We start from the raw sequence: 19,909 nt of genomic DNA, 5'->3' as shown, positions 1-19,909 counted from the left end.
CCTCTTGGCCAAGGGGGCGTTCCTGGGCCAGAAGTAGGGTGTGGTTGCTACTCCCACTACTTTCTGGTGCCCAAGAAGGACAAAGGGGGCCTACGTCCTATCTTGGACCTACAGAACGTCAACGGCTTCCTCCGGAAGGAGAAGTTCAAGATGTTGACTTTGGCTCAGGTCTTGGCTGCTCTAGACCCGCAAGACTGGATGGTAGCGTTGGACTTGCAGGATGCGTATTTTCACATCCCCGTCCTGCCGGCCCACCGGCGTTACCTGCGGTTCACGGTAGGCCACGAGCACTTTCAGTTTATCGTGCTCCCATTCGGCCTTACCAGCGCCCCACGGGTGTTCACGAAGGTGATGGCGGTGGTCGCAGCTCATCTGCGCCGGTTAGGGGTTTCAGTCTTCCCCAACCTCGACGACTGGTTGTGGAAGGCGGGCTCGCCCCACACAGTCGTCCACCACCTCCAGATGACGGCAGTCCTCCTGCACGAGCTGGGGTTTTCCATCAATGTGCCGAAATCACACCTGTGTCCCTCTCAAAAGCTCCTTTTCATCGGAGCGGTTCTCGACTCGGCGCAGTTTCGGGTTTATCCTCCGGAACGGCGGGTCCGGGATATCCAGGCCTTGATTCCCATCTTTCAGCCGTTATCCCGGGTTTCGGTCAGGTTGACGCTGCGGCTTCTGGGGCTGATGGCCGCCTGCATCCTTCTGGTGCATCACGCCAGAAGGCGGATGCGGGCTCTGCAGTGGGACCTGAAGTTTCAGTGGGCCCAGCATCAGAGCAACCTTTCCGACCATGTCCTGATCTCGGAGGGCACTGCGAGACAGTTGCAGTGGTGGCTTACGGACCGCGATTGGGTCAGAGGCAGATCCTCTCCCTTCCCCAACCGGAGCACGTGGTTGTGACGGACGCGTCCCTCCAGGGCTGGGGTGGCCATTTGGGAGAGGCGGAGATCAGAGGCATCTGGTCTCCGGCGGAGTCCCGGCTCCATATCAACATGTTGGAGCTGCGGGCGATTCGCCTAGCACTGAAGGCATTCCTCCCCTTTGTCAACGGGAGTGTAGTGCAGGTGTTCACGGACAACACCACCGCCATGTGGTACTGCAACAAACAGGGCGGTGTGGGGTCGTGGACCCTTTGCCAGGAGGCCCTGCGTCTCTGGCAATGGCTGGAACGTCAGGGCGTGACTCTGACGGTTCAACACCTGGCGGGTTCTCTGAACGCCAGGGCGGACAAACTCAGCCGTCGGTGCTCGGTGGATCACGAATGGCGTCTGAACTCGGACGTGGCAAGAGGCCTCTTTCTGCAATGGGGAGAGCCTTGGTTAGATCTGTTCGCCACAGAAGAGAACGCGCAATGTCATCAGTTCTGCGCGTTGGAGTTTCCAAGACGGCACTCGCTCGGCGACGCCTTTCGGCGCGAGTGGAGTTGCGGTCTGTTGTACGCCTTTCCGCCTATACCACTTCTGCCCAGAGTGCTGAAGAAGATCAGGCGCGACCGGGCCCAAGTTATCCTTGTGGCTCCGGACTGGGCTCGAAGGTACTGGTATCCCGAGCTACTCAGCATGTCAGTCGGTCCCTCGATCCGCCTGCCCCTTCAGGAGGACCTTCTGTCGCAGCAGCAGGGGACGGTCCTCCACCCGAACCTGTCCAGTCTCCACCTCCATGCGTGGAGTTTGAGCGGCGACAGTTGAGGCCATTTGACTTGCCTCCTGAAGTCTGTGATGTGATTCTGGCAGCCAGGCGTCCCTCCACAAAGTCGGTATACGCCTGCCGGTGGAACAGATTTGTGGCATGGTGCACAGCAAAGGCTGTGGATCCCCTTTCTGCCCCTCTTTCCGAGGTTCTCCTCTTCCTTCTTTCCCTTGCCCAGCAGGGCTCTGCTCTGGGCACTATCAAGGGCTATCTTTCTGCCCTTTCCGCCTTCTTAAGGCTACCTGATCAGCCATCTTTATTCAAGTCCCCTATTGTACTGAGATTCTTGAAAGGCATCACGCACATGTATCCACCTGCTCCGTTCGTGATGCCTCAGTGGGACTTGAACCTGGTTCTGACATTCTTGATGTGTGCTCCCTTTGAGCCGCTTCATTCCTGTCCTCTCCGTCTTCTCACTTTAAAGACGGCCTTCCTGGTTGCCATCGCCTCTGCCGGGAGAGTGAGTGAGCTCCAGGCTCTTTCTGTTAAACCTCCTTTCTTGTCCGTTCATCCTGACAAGGTGGTTCTTAGGACTAGACCTTCTTTCCTGCCCAAAGTGGTTTCTGCTTTTCACATTGGGCAGTCCATCACCTTACCCTCCTTCTTCCCGCCTCTGCATCCTTCAAAAGATGAAGAGCGGCTCCATCGTCTGGACCCAAAACGTGCGCTTTCATTTTATATGGATCGCACACGCCAGTTCCGGGTGGATGACCAACTGTTTGTTGGCTACGTGGGTGAGAAGAAGGGAAGGGCGGTACAGAAACGAACCATCTCTCGGTGGGTCGTCCTGTGCATCAAAGCATGCTACTCTTTGGCTCGGAAGGAGCCTCCTGTTGGGCTGAGGGCCCATTCCACTCGGGCCACGGCGGCTACTACTGCCCTGGGCCGGGGAGTCCCTTTGCAGGACATTTGCCAGGCGGCTACGTGGGCCTCGCTGCACACCTTTGCGAGGCATTACTGCCTGGACAGTCAAGTCCGGAGGGACGGCTTCTTTGGCCGTTCGGTCCTCCAGGATTTTCTGGTGTAGGATTGTATTGGTTTGCAGACCCACCACCACCGGGGTTGGTATTGCTGGGGTATCTATTCTAAGGTAAGGAATCTAATACTAACCTGTTTCTTTCAGATGAACAAGTTACTTACCTTCGGTAACGATATATCTGTAAGAAACAGTAGTTAGTATTAGATTCCTTACCGCCCCGCCCATCCCCCCCGTTCTGCGAACTGATACCTAGGGTTAAGGACATTCCTTTCAGGGCCCTAGTTTCACATGGCACCAGTGTTGGTTCTCACATGGCTCTGCGTGTTCTGGCACGGAAAAGCTGTGTGCAAAGAACTGACGTCAGCGCGCAGAGGCGGCGTCTATATACTCCAGCGACGTCATCACGGCGCACGACGCCGACGACGCGGAGCCGCAGGGGACGCCTGCAGACGACGCCTACCGACGCGCAGGGGTACTGCTACGCAAAAGTTTCCGGATCCAGACTGACGCCTGGGAATATTCTAAGGTAAGGAATCTAATACTAACTACTGTTTCTTACAGATATATCGTTACCGAAGGTAAGTAACTTGTTCATTAGGTCAATACAGATTTGGTATTTACCGATTCGGTATTCCCCAATCATTCCTATGGGCCTGGAGGCCCATAGGAATGAATGGGAACTACCGAATCGGTAAAAGGGTTAAGACCTACAAGGGTGGCAGTGTGTCCCATTGACACCAAGTTGCACCCCTGAATAGTGCATGGGTGCACATGTGGCACACATATATGCCATAAGGGCATGTATGTCTGCCTCATGGCACTGTTAACAAGCATTTACAATGCAATGGTCTCGGCAATATTATTGGTAGAGCTATTGGCATTGCTCGTTATTTTTTTTTTTTTTTATCCCTAAATAAATGGCATTGTCATTTATATTGGCAATAGCTTAATTGCTTGCATATGCGAGACCTATTGAATTAGCAGAGAGAGAGTGAGGTAGTGAGATAGAGAGAGAGTGAGGTAGTGAGAGAGAGAGAGTGAGGTAGTGAGAGAGAGAGAGTGAGGTAGTGAAATAGAGAGAGAGTGAGGTAGTGAGAGAGAGAGTGAGGTAGTGAGAGACCGAGAGAGTGAGGTAGTGAAAGAGTGAGGTAGTGAGGGAGAGGGATGTTCTGAGGTAGTGAGATAGAAACAGAGAGTGAGGTTGTGATGTAGTGAGATAGAGAGAGAGTGAGGTAGTGAAAGAGAGTGAAAGTGAGTTAGTGAGATAGAAAGAGAGAGAGTGAGGTAGTGAGTTAGAGAGAGCGAGTGAAGTGAGGTAGTGAGATAGAGAGTGAGGTAGTGAGAGAGTTCCACTTTGTGGGGCTCATCAAATATCGGTCACATTTTAAGATTCGCATTACTGTTCCATCCTGGATGATCCGTACCTTATAGCGAGTATTTCAGGCTCAAGATCCAGAAAGCGCCCCCCTCAAATGTCCGCCCTAAGATTGATGACCTCCTCGCACAACCCTGGAGGCAGATGCGGCCGAGCAGGGTGGAACCCGGGGGAGCGGGCCTAGGAGCAGGGAGAATGAACAGGGGGAGGGAGGGCCGTGCATGGAGAAAGGAGAGCGCATGGAGAGGGAGAGATACGCGAGGGGGAAAAGAGGAGAGAAATGATGAGGGAAGTAAGGGCGAGGCAAAAGGCAGAAGAGAGGAGGGTGTGGCGCAACGGCCAGAGCTCGCGACTTTGGAGCTGGGGAACCAGTTCGGCGTCTGCACAACATATGTGATTCTGGACAAATCACTTAATCTCCAACTATCTACAGCGCTGAGAAGAGGCAGATGCGGCCGGGCAGGGTGGAACCAGGGGGAGCGGGCCTAGGAGCAGGGAGAGTAAACAGGGGGAGGGAGGGCCGTGCAACGGAGAAAGGAGCGCGCGTGGAGAGAAAGATACGCGAGGGGGAAAAGAGGAGAGAAATGATGAGGGAAGTAAGGGCATGTGCGAAAGGCAGAAGAGAGGAGGATGTGGCGCATCCCAATCACGTTGTTTTGATTAAGTTTGCCGTAGTGGTGCTTTCTCCTGCCTCCCTGCCCTGCACCGGCAGCTGCTGCCTGCTGGGATAAGATACATCAATATTCCACTATGGCGGTTGCTAATCGGGTACAAAATACAGACTTTAGGATCCTGTTTTTATTTCAATAGGACAGCTGATAATCGTGCATAGAACGCTAATTATAGGATTCCATATCCTATTTCTATTTCATCATGGCAGTTGCCAATCGGGCATAGAACAACAACTATAGGATCCCACGTCCTATCTCTACTTCAATCGCCACTCTAGCGGACCAGAAACGCGTCATGTAGCTAAGACGCGAGGGACCTTTAATAAAAACGGGGATGTTTCTCCTGCTGTTCGTGGATGCAATTTACAGGCCGGCTGTTCAGAATATGGCAAACTTGTGAATATAAAGGTTGGTGCAAAGAAATGTTTGTGCCATTTTACTTTATTTTACGGTCTGGGAGATGTATACCTAAACCATATGTCTGGTTAATGTACTCAGTTCCTTACATGTATATCTTAATTGGGGATAGCCGGGATGCAAAGAAAACAGCAACACGAGAGGGGACGGAAGGAGGGGGCAAGGGGGGGAAGGACACAAGCACAACGAGGAACGGCTGTTTTAATTAAGTTTGCCGTAGTGGTGGTTTCTCCGGCCTCCCTGCCCTGCACTTTATGCCTTACCTCCGCCATAGTTGTCGTGCCGAGCGTCACATTACGGGTCACCGGGAGAGCCGGGATGCACAGAAAACAGCAACACGAGAGGGGACGGAAGGAGGGGGCAAGGCTCGGACTGCCTCCGCCTTCTGCACGGGTCTTCCAGCGCCGCATCTTGTGCGAGAGGGGATGGAAGGAAGGGGCAAGGGGGGGGGACACAAGGACACAAGCACAACGAGGAACAACGAGGAACGGCTCACCTTCACTGCGGGTGAAGAAAAAATGGCGGCCGCAAGCTTCAGAATTTTTCGGAATCGGGGGCGTGGTTTTGTGGTTCTGAGTGACAGACTACTTCACTGTCTAAAGAACAGCAAAACTTACGCCCCCGAATCCGAAAGAGACGGGGCTAAATTAGAGTGACGCATCTCTCCTCCAATGGCTGGCCTCCGTTTAGGTAGCTAGCCAATGGAGGAGAGACGGGGCAGGGAGGCGGGTTAAACCGCACTACTAAGAAACATTAAATCTCCGACCCCAGACTGCGCAAGCGCGGCCTTTAGGTCCTCGACCTAAAAAAGCGCAAAATTGCTTTTTTAACGTTTTTTGTTATTTATCACCAACTTGTAGTTGGTGGTAGATAACGAATCCCTACAAGTGAAAAGCACTCACTTGAGTGCTTCCTACATTAAGAATTCGGTAATTTACCGATTCCTTAAATTACCGATTCGGTAAATTACCGAATCTTAAATTAGGCCCCTAATCTCAAATGCCTAATACCGGTCGGTATTAGGCTTCCTACATATGGCCCTAAATTCCGTATTTATCTTGTCACATTAGCTGTGTTTCAAAGACAGAGGACAAATGTCAGGCTATGTCTTCTGATAAAGTGCTGCTTTTTTTTCTAACGTGGGAATTTGTGTTTACAAACTTCTCTCCCTTTCCAGTCAGAGAAAGAAAAGTGAACTGTGCACATTCAGTAGTTAGGAAAATAAAAAAGAAGCACATTTTTGGAAATTCTGAAGTTTGATGTAAACAAAGATTTTAATAGGAGCGAAAACAAATCAAGACATTTAGTGATACACAAATGATAAATATTCACTGAAACTCAATTTCCATGCATTATCATTTGTGTTCAATATAGTTTCGTCAGCAAATTTAGCTGCCATTTAAATGGAAAATGTGCTGTCTGTAAATGATAGTGCACTACCTCATAGTGCTTTAATTACATTAAAAAATTGCCCACCTCATCCATTAAAAATATGTGGGTTGCAAAAGTTTGTCACAAAAAATCGGTTTGGGGTTCTAAAACGTTTGAGAAGCACTGGCCTAGAGGGTTTATTTCTGCTCCTTAAAGTTATGTGTCTGATGATCTCCAGTAGTTTGTTTGCCTCTGCAGGATGTAATCCAATATATAGAATTAGGGCAAGTACTTTGTGTCGCAAAGGCTTTGTGCTGTACCGCAGCAGACTCAGTGACCCGATCAAAAACAATCCTATTATTGGGGGTAGGAGGACCTTAGACTCTTTTCAGGAATGAGTTGGATGGTAGTTTACTCACTTAGAATGTCTCTGAGTGAATGAACACACATGTCAACCTTTTCGTGAATATCCTGTCTTTGTAAAGCAAAATTGAATTGCTGATAGACAGTTGCAACTGGAGGAGAATAGCTTTAATAGAGAAGGTTAGGCACCATGCAATGAGACCGGAGCCTACCATATCTCTATCCCATGCCTATTTGAAATCTGCAGGATGGGTGACTAATCGATTAAATAAAGCAGCATTGTGTATATAAACAGAAAACATGTCTGTCTTTGATCCAGCTACCAGGACTGAAAGCGTGCAGTAGTGAATATGCTAAAGAGAAGATGGCTAGAAAGGTTAGATGGCTACCTTTTAGTTGCTTCTGGATCCTGGTTGATCATGAAAAAAGCAACAGGGGAGGCATACTCAGGCAAATGGAAGCATGTGTGCACCCTGTTTGTACCTTTTTATTGTTCTGGTCAGTGTAGGAGAGTAGGATCTGCTTCCTATAGTTACCCCCACTTTTTGCTGGTGTTTCACTGTTTTTCGACTTTAGTCTGGCTGGGGCCATGCTATACAGGACCCCAGCCTAGCTGCTTCCTCTCTAAAAAGATTCCATGTCCTTGAAGTACACTCTAGTTTGGTTACTGGGGTACCCTTATAAGTCCCTAGTATATGGCACACTAGGTACCCAGGGCATAGGTACCCCAGAGGCATGCCAGGGGCTGAAGCATGTATTATGCCACCAATGGGCAGCCTTCCAAAATGACACCACAGGTCTGCTACAGCAGCCTGTGTAAGGTGATGTATGCACCCCTTACTTAGATATAGGTTCCCTATATCTACCTTATATCACTACACATATAAACCTATCAGTCACCCCTATGGGAGGCCTTATCAATCCTGAAGGTAGGGTGCTGGGTTTTGTGTGAGAGGGTGCCAATGCATGAGCAGGGCCCCTCTGCAGCCTTCGGAATCTATTCTCCGGGGTTGTTCAGTGATGCAGCCAGACCATATACTCTTAAGTGCATTATAATCTCGCGGTAGATGCTAACTTTGGAATGGCTGCAAGAAAACATGTCGTGTTTGGTGTTAAACACTTTGGAATCTTACCCCCGCCCCCCAGTCCTGGCGGCGGGGGTATCATTCCACTCTCCTAGAGGGAGAAACATGACCACACCGATACACCCGGTACCAGCTTAACAGAACACTGGCATCACTAAATGGATGCCACAGACACAAGTCTGGCCTCCTGCTGCTGGATGAAACTCCGGCAGGGGAGGCCTGGACAATAGGTTTCCTGTTACAGGGAGGTGTAACCACCTCTCAGTCAGGCTTTAGTGTATTAGGGCTAGGTGGGTGCACTCCAAGAGTGCTTTGAAGTCAGCACTGGGGCATAGCCCAGTTCAAAGTGGTTGCAGGGGCTACCAGCCCCTGCTCTGGCACGAAACTGGACAAAGGAAATGGGTGTAGCCACCCCTCTTTCCAAACCCTCCCATAGATGGGTCCCCAGAGTTTGTCGCACCCCTTCCTTGGGTATAAGATAGGTACCCCTGGCAACAGGACTTTAGATTTACCTGGACGAAACTCTGATACTGAATCCTGGAACTTTGACGATCTGCACGACTCAGGATGACTGAAGAATCTCCCTTGGAGTAAAGGAGTTACTCCCCTACGTGGCAGGCACCAAAGACGCATCTCACCGGTTTGCATCTCCGAAGCCCCCACTGACTCCGAAGGATTTGCAACCCAGGAGATGGATTTCCAGACTTCCCCGAGGCCGACCTGAGTCCCCAGCAAAGCTGAGACCCGTAGTCCTCGTGGGTACTGTGGAACCAGAACCCCTAGACACCGTGCACATTTGCAAGTGCATCTACTTCTCGACGATCCTCGAGGCTGTGCATTGGGTTACTTGTAGCCCAGACCCTGATCAGCATTTCAACCGAAGATTGCTGGCCTACACTCCACGAGTGTTCCGTGAGCCGTCCCTGTGTGTTTTCTCTCGCGGTACCTTTGCGATTCCTGTTCCGTCGACTGGTGAGTCCCTGAGAAGGCAACTTTAACTTTCCTTGTGCTTCCCTGGTTGCTCCAGACGAGCCCTGACTCTCCATCGCTTGGGGAGTCCCCTGGGCCTTGCTGGTCCATATTGAAGCACCTTTTCTCTTCCTGCGTGGGTTGCTGTGTTCAATCCGAGCACCGATGCCGCAGCACTCGACATCCTTCGTGGGACAGCTCGAATCCAGCTCCTGGTCATCTTCGACGCCTCCAGGTCCTCGTGGCTGCAGAGTCGAGCTTCACCTTTTCGCACCTGAAACACCCGACATCGGTGGGCATTCGTCTATCGTGCCCCTGGTCACTGGCAAGTGACCCAGACTCTGTCCCCTCTGCTTTCAGGTTCCGCACATCTTCGATCCAGACTTGGATCACACCGAACACTTTTATTCTTAACGGTAGCAGCACTTTGCAGCAGCTCGCCTTTGAAAACAACATCGATTCCCGACACCATTTGACACCTATGCACCCGGCTTCCCTGGGTGAAGTTTCTCGAGTACTCCGGTGCTCTTGTGGCTGGTGGCCCTAGAACCCCTAAAGTCTAAAGGGGTTTGCCCAAAGTCCTCTCCCAAGTGTCCTTAATCTTTAAAATTCCAACCCCATAGAAGCAAATGGTGCTCACGGCTGTGTTCTCACACTGCATGCATCCTCCATGGGTCCCCTCTGTCACTACCTTGGTTGGTTCCTTGTGGTCCCTGCGATTCTACAGGCTCTAGGCCTTGTATCTAGTCAAGTCGTGGTTCTTATACCACTTTCTTAATCTATAGTTTGGTCCCCCCCTTGGGCCCAGTGTATATTGTGCTGTTTACTGAAGTTTTAGAGGTTATAATCTGGTAAACCACCAAGCTGCTTTGCCCTCCTTCAAGACTTAGCCTGAAGGCTGCTCTCCATAGCTACCACAAGGATAGCTTTCAATAAAGGTTGTCTTAAACCTTTCATCAATAAGGGTTGTTTGGACTGGTGCAAGGTGCCCACTGTAACAAGTGGACAGCATATGCCAGGCCATCTTCTTACAGTCATGGTCACCATATAAATATGAAGGAAGAGGTTTAGTATGAGCACAAGACGTGGTATACCTTTTCCTTTTTTATGGCATTAATTTCATGGGGGAGGTTAGATTCAAAGTATAAACACATTTCAAAGTAAATTTAGTTTGAAACATTGTTAGAAACTGTCCTGAATTTCTTAATTGGAATGCAACTATTGGTGTATTCGCACACATTCACATAACACTACTGCCTTGACAGTCTGGTCCTACAGGAGGGCCTCTTGGCCCAGTTGATTCTGCATGCAAGACTTACTAATCTTAGCCCACTGTTGGGACCCTTTACCTTTAGGAGGTATTGCTGTGGCATCTACTTAAGTATCCATCAGAAGAACACGTTACTTACCCTCAGTCCTGCTCTTTCTGGTTGATAACAGCACATTCCTCTCTTTCCTCCCACCTGCATGTTCCTTGTGGTGGACCCTCAGCATCTTAGTAAGGTTCTAGGTTTAGCACTCTGTACCTTGCTGCTGTTTGTTTGGAGTACTCCACAACTGAAGGGTGCAGAAGGAGAAAGATTAAGAAATTTATGTCAGTGGGCAGGGATGTGGTGCGGCTTCACTCTGTCACTTCGGTATGGCGTTAAGTCACAGCACCACCTATCGAGGAATATTGCTGAAAGAATCTCCAGATCAGTCTGACATGTGGTGATATTGTAAGGGTGAGGAATTAGCGGTCAGATCGAGAAAGACTGTTAGTGAAAGTAACTTGTTTTGCTTTCCTATTCGAGCAGCACTGTTAAAGACAATGGTTAAAAAACAAAGGTAGTTTAATGTACATTTTACTCAAATAGTTTATTTCCAATGTCAATGTATCCATGACTTGCTCTAAATTATTTAATCATATATTATTTCCAAATTTTGAACATGTAGTCCTTTGTGTTTTAACATGCTAGATATCTTTGTTAAATGCTTTTCAATCCTTCAGTTTAGAATAGTTTTTTAAGCAAAATGTTTTAAGCACTTTTGACCTTTATCAGTATAGTGATCAGTTGAAAGCTCTATGTAATGTACCGATGCATCATTTTACTGGCACTCTAAATGAAACTAAGCTGTCCTCCTGGTGCTGTGACATTTACACACTTAACTTTGTGAAGCGATTGCACTAAAAGGCAATCATTTGATAAGGAAAAGGTCTTAAAAAGATATGAGAGTTAAGAACCCCTGTAGCACACCAGGATATTATATTGTATATGTATGCTGTAATGCCAGGAATTGACCCACACTGAAGATCAGTTATCACTGAAAAGTAACCTCTTAAAAAAAAAAAAAAAAGTTTTACCTGTTGCATCAATTTCTACAGTTGTTGTGCATAGTATGTTTTCCCATCTTTATGGTTGTTTTGCTGTTATTTTGAAGTGATTTGACTTCCGCTGTGCACCACACACCAGTCAGGGGCCCGGGCGGTGCTACATAAGAAGCAGCAGCCCGCTCTCCCAACTGATTACTAGTAAGGAGACGCGTGCTGCGTGTATTGCTATTGCCTGACACTGCCGTTTGATTTTAATTTGTTGTGCATTCAGCTGCTCAGCTGTTTAAACTTTACCGTCGCTTCCCCGGTCCACCGCTGCCTCGGCAGTTTGTTGTGGAGGGAAGCGTTTAACCGAACACACCGGAAGTGATCTGACTTCTGCTGTGCACCACACACCAGTCAGACGGGCCCTCGGCTTATAAAGGGATGTCTAATCAAGCGCGCAGCGGACGCGCGCAGCGGGTGCGCCGTCTATGCGCCGAAGAGGCGCCAAAGACAAGCCCGTCTGCGCCCGTCCGCGCCAGTATGTCGCCTCTTGCCAGGGACCCTGGCTGTGACGAGTCGGCAGTATATACCTACACTAGGGACATACTTCTTAGCCTCAACAACTCAAAAACATCGTGTAGCATGACTTTTCCCCGATTCAGTAGGGGCACTCTTAAATGTACTTGTGGCTATACGCTTCCTAAGCCCACCGCTCTCCCCTCTTCCGCTGGTACCAACTTACAACAATTGCTGATAGCACAGCTTAATACCAGATCATTGGCCAAACATCATATGGAAGTACATGACCTAGTTAAGGAACACTCACTAGATATTCTGTTCCTTACAGAGGCTTGGCTCCAAGATGACATGAATTCTATCATCAATTTGGCCACTCCCCCAGGGTACTCTGCCTACGCTCTTAATAGACAGTCTAGGGGTGGAGGCATAGCGGTCATACTTAAATCACAATATTTATGCCGATTCACGAAATTAGACATTCAGGGTAGTGAATGTGCCCGTTATAGCATTAAGATAAACCCCCACCTAAGGCTATCAGGCCTTCTGATATACAGACCTCCTGGACAGGACAGTGGTTTTTCTAAAGCCCTTGTAGAAACCGTATGTTCACTATCAATGGCGACGGCTAATTTCAATGTTTTTGGAGATCTTAACCTCCATTTTGATATCATTACAGATAACAAAATTAGCAACCTATTAGCCGATCTTGCAGCACTTCAACTTCGTCAGCTAGTCATGAGCCCCACGCATAGAGGAGGGCACCTCTTAGACCCAATGTTTTCTAATTTAGAGGAAGTCTCTGTAGAGGGACCTATCCTAGTTCCCTGGTCCGACCACATGTTGGTGACAATGTCACTTCCTATTCATGACTCGTCTAACAGGAATAATGCCCAACGAGTACTCAAACGTCCTTGGCGAAAGCTTCGTCTTGAGGATTTCTACACCCTACTCAAAGCTGACCCTCCTGAAGTAGGGGGTGACACAGAACAGGGCTATGAGAACTTTTGTACCTGGCTGTCTCAAGCTTTAGACTCACTGATCCCAGCTGACTGGATTAGAGCTCGAACTCAGGAGTCCAGTCCCTGGTACAATGAGGGGCTCACCATCCTAGGAAGGAATGTAAGCTTGATGAGCGTAGATGGAGGAAAACGTATGACCCACTGTTAAAAACCCAATACCTGGCTGCACAAAAGAATTACCACAGAAATATCTGTAGGACAAGGGCTACCTACTATGCCAATGAGATCAAGGCTAGTCAGAACCCCTCAAACTATTTTTAAAATTCTGAAAGACCTAAGCGCCAAAAAAGCGGTGGTAGTGACAACTGCATCTTATCTACACTGTGAATCACTGGCCTCTTTTTTATTGATAAGGGCGAACTATCTACAGTTCCTTTCCAGCCACCCCCAGATTAACCTCCGCTAGCAGCGAGCCAAGAAATAAACATATGACTATACCCGACCTAAATCAGGACGAGTTTCTCAGACTCTGTGGGAACATTAAGTCAGGTTCCCCTGCAGACCCTCTAAAACCGGCCCATTTTAGTGAGGCCTTTACGCTCATACTCAACCCCCTTCGTGAAATCATTAATTCTTCTTTTACATCTGCCACCATACCCACTAGATGGAAGCAAGCTTGGGTATCTCCTATTATTAAAAAGCCCACGCTGGACCCCACAAGACCGGAACATTTTAGGCCAATTTCATTGTTACCCTGGCCAGCCAAGGTGGCCGAATCCCACGTGAATATTATTCTAACGAAATTCCTCTGCTCCAACTCCATTCTAGACGCCTCCCAGCATGGTTTCTGTGCGGGGCACAGCACCGAGACAGCACTCCTAAGTGTAACGGAACAACTGCGGACCATTATGGATTCCGGTCAGACGGCAGCGCTGATCCTTTTAGATCTCAGCGCTGCCTTCGATACGGTCTCACCCGAGGTTTTGCTGTATCGACTGGAGGCAGCAGGGATCTGTGGACAGGCGCTAGACTGGTTCAGGGCGTTCTTGACCGGATGGTCATTCCAAGTTTCCACACCTCCCCCCGTTTCTTTCAAAAGAACGCCCAATTGAGCAGGGAGTACCCCAGGGATCTGCTCTCAGCCCGACGCTTTTTTTAATCTGTACGTCCAGCCACTGGCTGAGGTCGCTAAACGATGGGAACTCTCTATAGTCTCATACGCAGATGACCCTCGGCTAGTGGTATTGTTGAGTGATGACTCAGGGCTGAGTGCGTCCAATTTTAAATTGGGCCTAACAGCAGTCACCAACTGGATGACATCCAACTACCTACAGCTTAATGCCAACAAGACTGAGGTCTTACTCCTAGGTAAGGATGTCTCTGCCTGGGGAGACAAATGGTGGCCCGAAATTCTCTGGAATCCTCCCGAGCGTAAGAATGAGGTAGAAAACCTCGGAGTCTGGCTAGATTCCTTGCTGAACTTTATCCACCACACAAAAAAGGTTGCCGCCACGTGCTTCGGGATTCTTCGGAACCTTAAGCCGATTTTAAAATTCTTTGACTCTCCCACCCGCCAGATCATAGTGCAGTCTTCCATTTTATCTTGACTGGACTATGCAAGCTCTCTACTTTTAGGGGCCAACCAGGCTGAGGTGGGAAGATTACAATGAGTGCAAAATGCGGCAGCTAGAGCCTTGATAGGACTCTCCCTCTTCCATTCAGTTCCCAGCACCCTGACCAAACTTCACTGGTTGCCCGTGGACAAGAGGATAAAATTCAAAACCCTATGTCTGTCATTTAAAATTTTGAAATTTGCCTCCCCTCCTATGCTCTGTCCCCTCCTGACCCCTTACGTTCCTCGGCAAACTTTACGCTCAGAGGGCCAGCACCTGGTAGTGGTCCCTCGAATAAAGCGTGCGCGGATGGGAGGACGCTCCTTCCGCTACCTGACAGCGAAAACATGGAACGCTCTACCACCCCAGGTCCGTGGCCTAAAGGACCTTCTGAGGTTTAGAAGGGCTATCAAAACCTACCTTTTTTGTTAACTGCTTTGTTATGTTATAGCCGTAAGTCCACTTCTGCGGCAGCCAACTCTCCTGTCTGTTAAAGCGCCAGGACGCCCCTTAGCTGGGGCAGCTGCGCGCTATATAAGATTTTATAACATAACATAACATTTTACCTTTAAATTGTCCAGGATGCTGTTTTTTAGTAGTTGTGATGAAAAGCCAACGGACACTCTGTTGCTCACTTACTTATATTTTGTTGATAGTACGTTTGTCCATTAGAAGGTGAGGAGAACAAATGTTCTTGTTTTTGACTTAACCTCTGTTGTGTTTCTATCTCCTATTATGCATTAGAAGCCTCTCCTGAAAGATCGCGATCCGGAGCTGCTGTATTTTGCTGATGTCTGTGCGGGGCCTGGTGGGTTCTCTGAATATGTGTTGTGGAGGAAGAAGTGGCATGCCAAGGGGTTTGGAATGACCCTGAAAGGGCCAAATGATTTCAAACTGGAGGATTTCTATTCTGCATCAAGCGAGCTATTTGAACCTTATTATGGTATGTTCCATCACTTTGACACATATGTTGTTTTTTATGGTGCTTTTAGAAAGGCTGCATTTGTTTTACTATTGTTTTGGTTTACACGCATGCTGCTTCGGAGCACTTGAAACTCTATAGGTCACCTACAAGAACTCATATCTGGTTAATACTAAAGGGAATATGTCTCACTCTTTTTTGCTAGATTACACTTTTCCATAGTTGTATGCCTATATGAAAGGTCAAAGTAACCTCCACAGATAAGTATCCCAGTCTATCTCAGATGTGTAGAATGCACTCAGAGGCACAACCCATTAGCTACGCATCACTGGTTTCTGCCTCGATTTACAAGGAGAGTTTTCGGATTTACCCATCAAGGTATCATGTCATCAGCCCAGTTTCTGCTGGCTAGTTCACTTAGAATATCATGTCTCGGATCTTTCCTGATGCATTGGTAAGCTGCCATTTTGTAGAGTTTTCAGCTGTTAGTGATGATCAGATTCCCCCTTACTGAGGGTTTGGTAGCTTGCAGCATGACTGACTTAGGCCCGCCGCAGATCCAATCAAACATCAAAGACCTAGCACTATTGGACACTCATCAACTTTATATGTATAAAGGATTGGTATGGGGCAATATTCTTATCTTTTTCCAAGCTCAGGTGCTTTTTTTATGCACTCTGACCTAATCCCCTGTGCCTAATTGATTAATAATTTAAAACAACCAAGAAAGGAGACACCAGTCGTCAGTCAGATCACTCAGCAAACAGCACTAAAAAATTAAGTGTATTGTACCACAAAGAAAAAAGTGTGGAGAAATGAGAAAGTATCTCACGTGTGCACCACCAGAGGAGCTACTGGCAGGTTCTCACCAGCTTGCCCACGTACTTATCATCATTGATAACTTTCTCATATGAAAACAGGTGTGTGTCCAGTGCGGGGAGGGTGTACAAGTTAAATATAAAGAAAAAGAAAAGACCCCGTGAAAAGTGAGACACAAGAAGTCTCTAGTAAAAATTGAGCTAAACTCACACACATACTCGTAGCTTTTAATCCAAAACGTGAGTTTGCCCAATATTAAAAACACGGCATGTTTTGAACCACTTCAAGGACGGCCAACATGTTTCATTGCTTATTCAAAATTAGCCGCAGATCCCCCAAATGAGGGTGATGTCTGGGCAGGAGATAATCTGGGTGCCGCTAAGTAGGTGATCGCTGACTGGGCAGCCTGCCATGTAGGAAGTCTTTCACTATGTATGCTGCTGGTGGAGATGATGAGGTGCTGGGAATGAGTCAGTGTTCCCACTACATGCTGTTGTCCTTGCAAAGTCTTACCCGTGCCTTGAGCCTGCTTCTGGGGATGTGGTGAAAGGCTGGGAACCAACCGCCAATACCCACCGCATGCTCATGCCCCTGGGAAGTCTGCCTCCACATCTAGCATACCCGTGTATTCCCTGAGATGCATGCCGCTTCATAAAGTGGCTCAAACCCTGGTTGACGTTTCTAAGGTGCTGATCTGAACCTGGTTAAGTAAGAGGCTGGTTGGGGGGAAAAGGCCAGTTTGTGGGTTCTTGATTTCGCCTGCCCGTTCTTCCCTTGTCGACCGGCATGGGGATGAGAAGAGTTTTGATCCTTGGCGTGTTACTGGGAGCGCAGGGGAATTTTGACACACTTCCCATACACTATTGTGGAAGGAGTTGTGTGCCCAGAAAGGCCTGCTGTCAATGGCTGTGATTGCCTTGCACTAATTATAGATTTTTGCTTTCTCTTTTCGACCTTTCCTGGTTTGTGTTATCCGCTCTCATTTTGGATCATTGCCGCTAAATGAATTCTTTGGAAACACCATCTTGTGCACCTGAATTTTATGAAAGAATAGGACAATTTTTTTCAGAGAAACCTTGACCGAATTGCAGTAATGAAAACACTCAACGTACTTTGCTATCAGTGATTTAAAATGTGCTCCATTACTTACTGTAGGAAGCTGGTCTGCATATGGTATTCCATTAGGTGGTTATATCTTACACAGAGTCCAGAGATTCCCCCAGAAGTGTACATAGCTCAATGCAAATTGAAGATGCTCGATTAGTGGTGGTGTGGGCGAGCAGCCTTCGGCCTAACAGAGGAGACTAAGATATTTACTGCACACACATGACCTATGACTGACACACGATCCAAAAAGGAGATCCACATCACTTTTAGAAAAAAAAGCTTTGTTTGTGGTTTATTTTAAGACCAAGATCTTCGCAATGAGGTAAGTATGTTTTTAAGTAAAAACTACTTTCCACTTGCAAAAGTCGACACTGCAAATTCTGAACAGTTCAATCTTATCCTGTGGAGGAAAACAATAATGCTGTTACGCTGATATGTATTTAACTTACTGTTCCAGTCTTCAGGACTAAAGGTCAGCAAGGGTCAAGGGTCTGGTGAGTACCCAAATTGCACCAGTGGCGATACAGCAGTCAAAATCGAGTTTGCCCTAATTCACTTCAATAGAGACTGGGGGTGCTCGAAGCCAAACTGCTTGCAGGTAGGTAAAGCTGTTGCAGGGGTCAAGCTTTTGGGGGGTTAGAGCAAGAACAGGGGCCATAAAGCACCACCAAACATACAGCACCAGCGGCACAGGGGCAGCCAAGTGCAGGGTGCAAATTCAGTGCGGGCGCCAAATGCTTTTCAGTGTAGAACTTGCTTTGGACAAATAGGCTGCAGGCGTCGCACTTTATGTTGCAGGCAGAAGACCAATGACAGCAGAGGTAAGTAGAGATGGTGGGGTTTGTAGGTGCACCTTTAATTCAGCACACCAAGATCCAGGGGCTTCAGGGGCAGGGGGAGGCTTAAGACGTTGGATTCTTCGTACAGGAGCCAATCGCAGTCAGGGGGAGCCTCTGGATTTAGGCTGCAGGTGTTATCTTGGAGTCCAGGAGGGGTCAGCCAATGCTAGACTTGAGGTAAGGATCATTGGGGAACATGTTCTCTGTCAGTGGTCCACTAGGATACGGGCCGTAGGCGTCGGGTGTAGAGTGGTCAGGACTCTCGGTTCCAGCTGTCCTTGGGAATTCTGGTGTTTGTCAAAGTCCTTGCATTCCTGGAAGTTGCTGGCTGCAGGACAGGCATTGTCTTCTCGTAGGAATTCTGAAGCTGGAGAGAGGCCGATAGGCCTGGGGCCAAGTCAGTAGTCATCTTCGTCCGTCTTCTTAGGTCACAGGTAACTAGTGTTCAGGTATGAGGGAGCCACCAAAATGCTAAATATTATGGTGTGTGAGGGGAGTAGAAGGTAGGGCCAGTGGGCACCTTACTTGGGCTGACTACATCCTCAATTATACCACCCTCCTTTCTAGCCCTAGCCCTGATTGGAGGAGTCCCTCTCATCTTCAAGATGGAGGAGACTTAATAGTGTGCTTAACTTTGTCTCCACCTCCTAGTTTAAGGTTTCCCACCGGTTTTCCTGACCAAACAGGGGGAGTAAACTGGGGGCTGCAATCTTCTGCTAACAGCAGAGGCTGGGGGTCGCATTATAAAGGTGGCAGGCCTTGAAAGCTTTTCCTTCTAGCACTATGCCCATACTGGGGGAGGAGGTGTGACACCTCTGCCCAGGATGTACATTGTTTCTGGTCCCAGAGAGCAGAGGCCCTCCACTCAGGGGTCTAGAAAGAGGTCTGTGTGTGACAGGCTCCCTAAAGCCAATTGGTGACCACGCCAGGGTCGGTAGGTTTTCAGATGGCATCTCTGAGGTGCCCTCTGAGTACATAGTTTAATAAAACTCACACTGGCATCAGTGTGGATGTATTACAAGGAGTTGTTTGGTACCAAACATTCCTGGTTTCAGTGAAGCCATCATGGTGCTGTGGAACTTTAGTTGTCAAGTTCCCAACCCATGTACTCTCTATGGCGTCCATGCCACTTACAAGATTTAGGAATAGACCCTAATACTGGAGGGCCATATCTGGTTATGCAGCTATGCCCACACATTTGAATTTGTGCACCCTGCCTTAGGGCTGATAAGGCATGCTAGAAGGGTGACTTACCTATATCTTGGGCAGTGCTAGTTGGCATGACACACAGGCAGTGTGCCATGTCGACTGTGGAAGAGAATAGATTTGTAAGGATGTTGATGCAGCTCCCAGTACGCGCTCCAATGATCCCCATAATACAAGATTTAAATCTCAGGCGAATCGACCATCAAGCAAAATTAAGACCGTTGTTATTTTGGGTACGCTTGTGGACCAGCTCAGACACTATATAGACGGGCTAAGGGAGATATTGGAACTTGACCTTAAAGCAACCATTCCATGGCTATGACAAGTGCGTAGTTAGTTTTACAAAGTAGGCCTAAGAAGCTTCAGGGATGACCCTCAATCCTTAACTTACCACTCAAAAAGAATTTTGAAAAATATCCACTGATCATACTGCCAGGATAGCCTATATTCTAGTCTAAAAGCAGGAAGGTTGACCACGCAGCTTTTAATCGTAAAACCATCCTCCTTGTTTAAGGTCTTTATGGATGAAATACAGCCCCCACTAGCAAAGTTGTTATACATGAAGTTTCGCTTCGATGTCTTGCAGACCAACTTAATTATATCGAAGTGTCTGCGTAACAACACAGACGATGGATGCCATCTGCACCCTTTGCATACAAAACGCAGTAGAAAGTGATGCTAACGTATTATTCTTCTGTCCATCTTAC

The 19,909-nt window shown here is 48.1% G+C and overlaps 1 protein-coding gene across 1 annotated transcript in view; it reads left to right on the top strand.

The window, feature by feature from the left end:
• The window catches only part of CMTR1 (cap methyltransferase 1), a 650,563-nt gene that overhangs the window by 194,008 nt on the left and 436,646 nt on the right, over positions 1 to 19,909 (top strand). The window contains exon 9 of the mRNA XM_078647373.1: positions 15,054 to 15,252. Within this exon, the coding sequence (XP_078503499.1) occupies positions 15,054 to 15,252 (199 nt within the window). The remainder of the gene's footprint in view (positions 1 to 15,053; positions 15,253 to 19,909) is intronic.

Source organism: Lissotriton helveticus, chromosome 6 (assembly GCF_964261635.1).
Source record: "Lissotriton helveticus chromosome 6, aLisHel1.1, whole genome shotgun sequence".
Lineage (NCBI taxonomy): Eukaryota > Metazoa > Chordata > Amphibia > Caudata > Salamandridae > Lissotriton > Lissotriton helveticus.
This window is presented reverse-complemented; position numbering and strand designations above follow the sequence as displayed.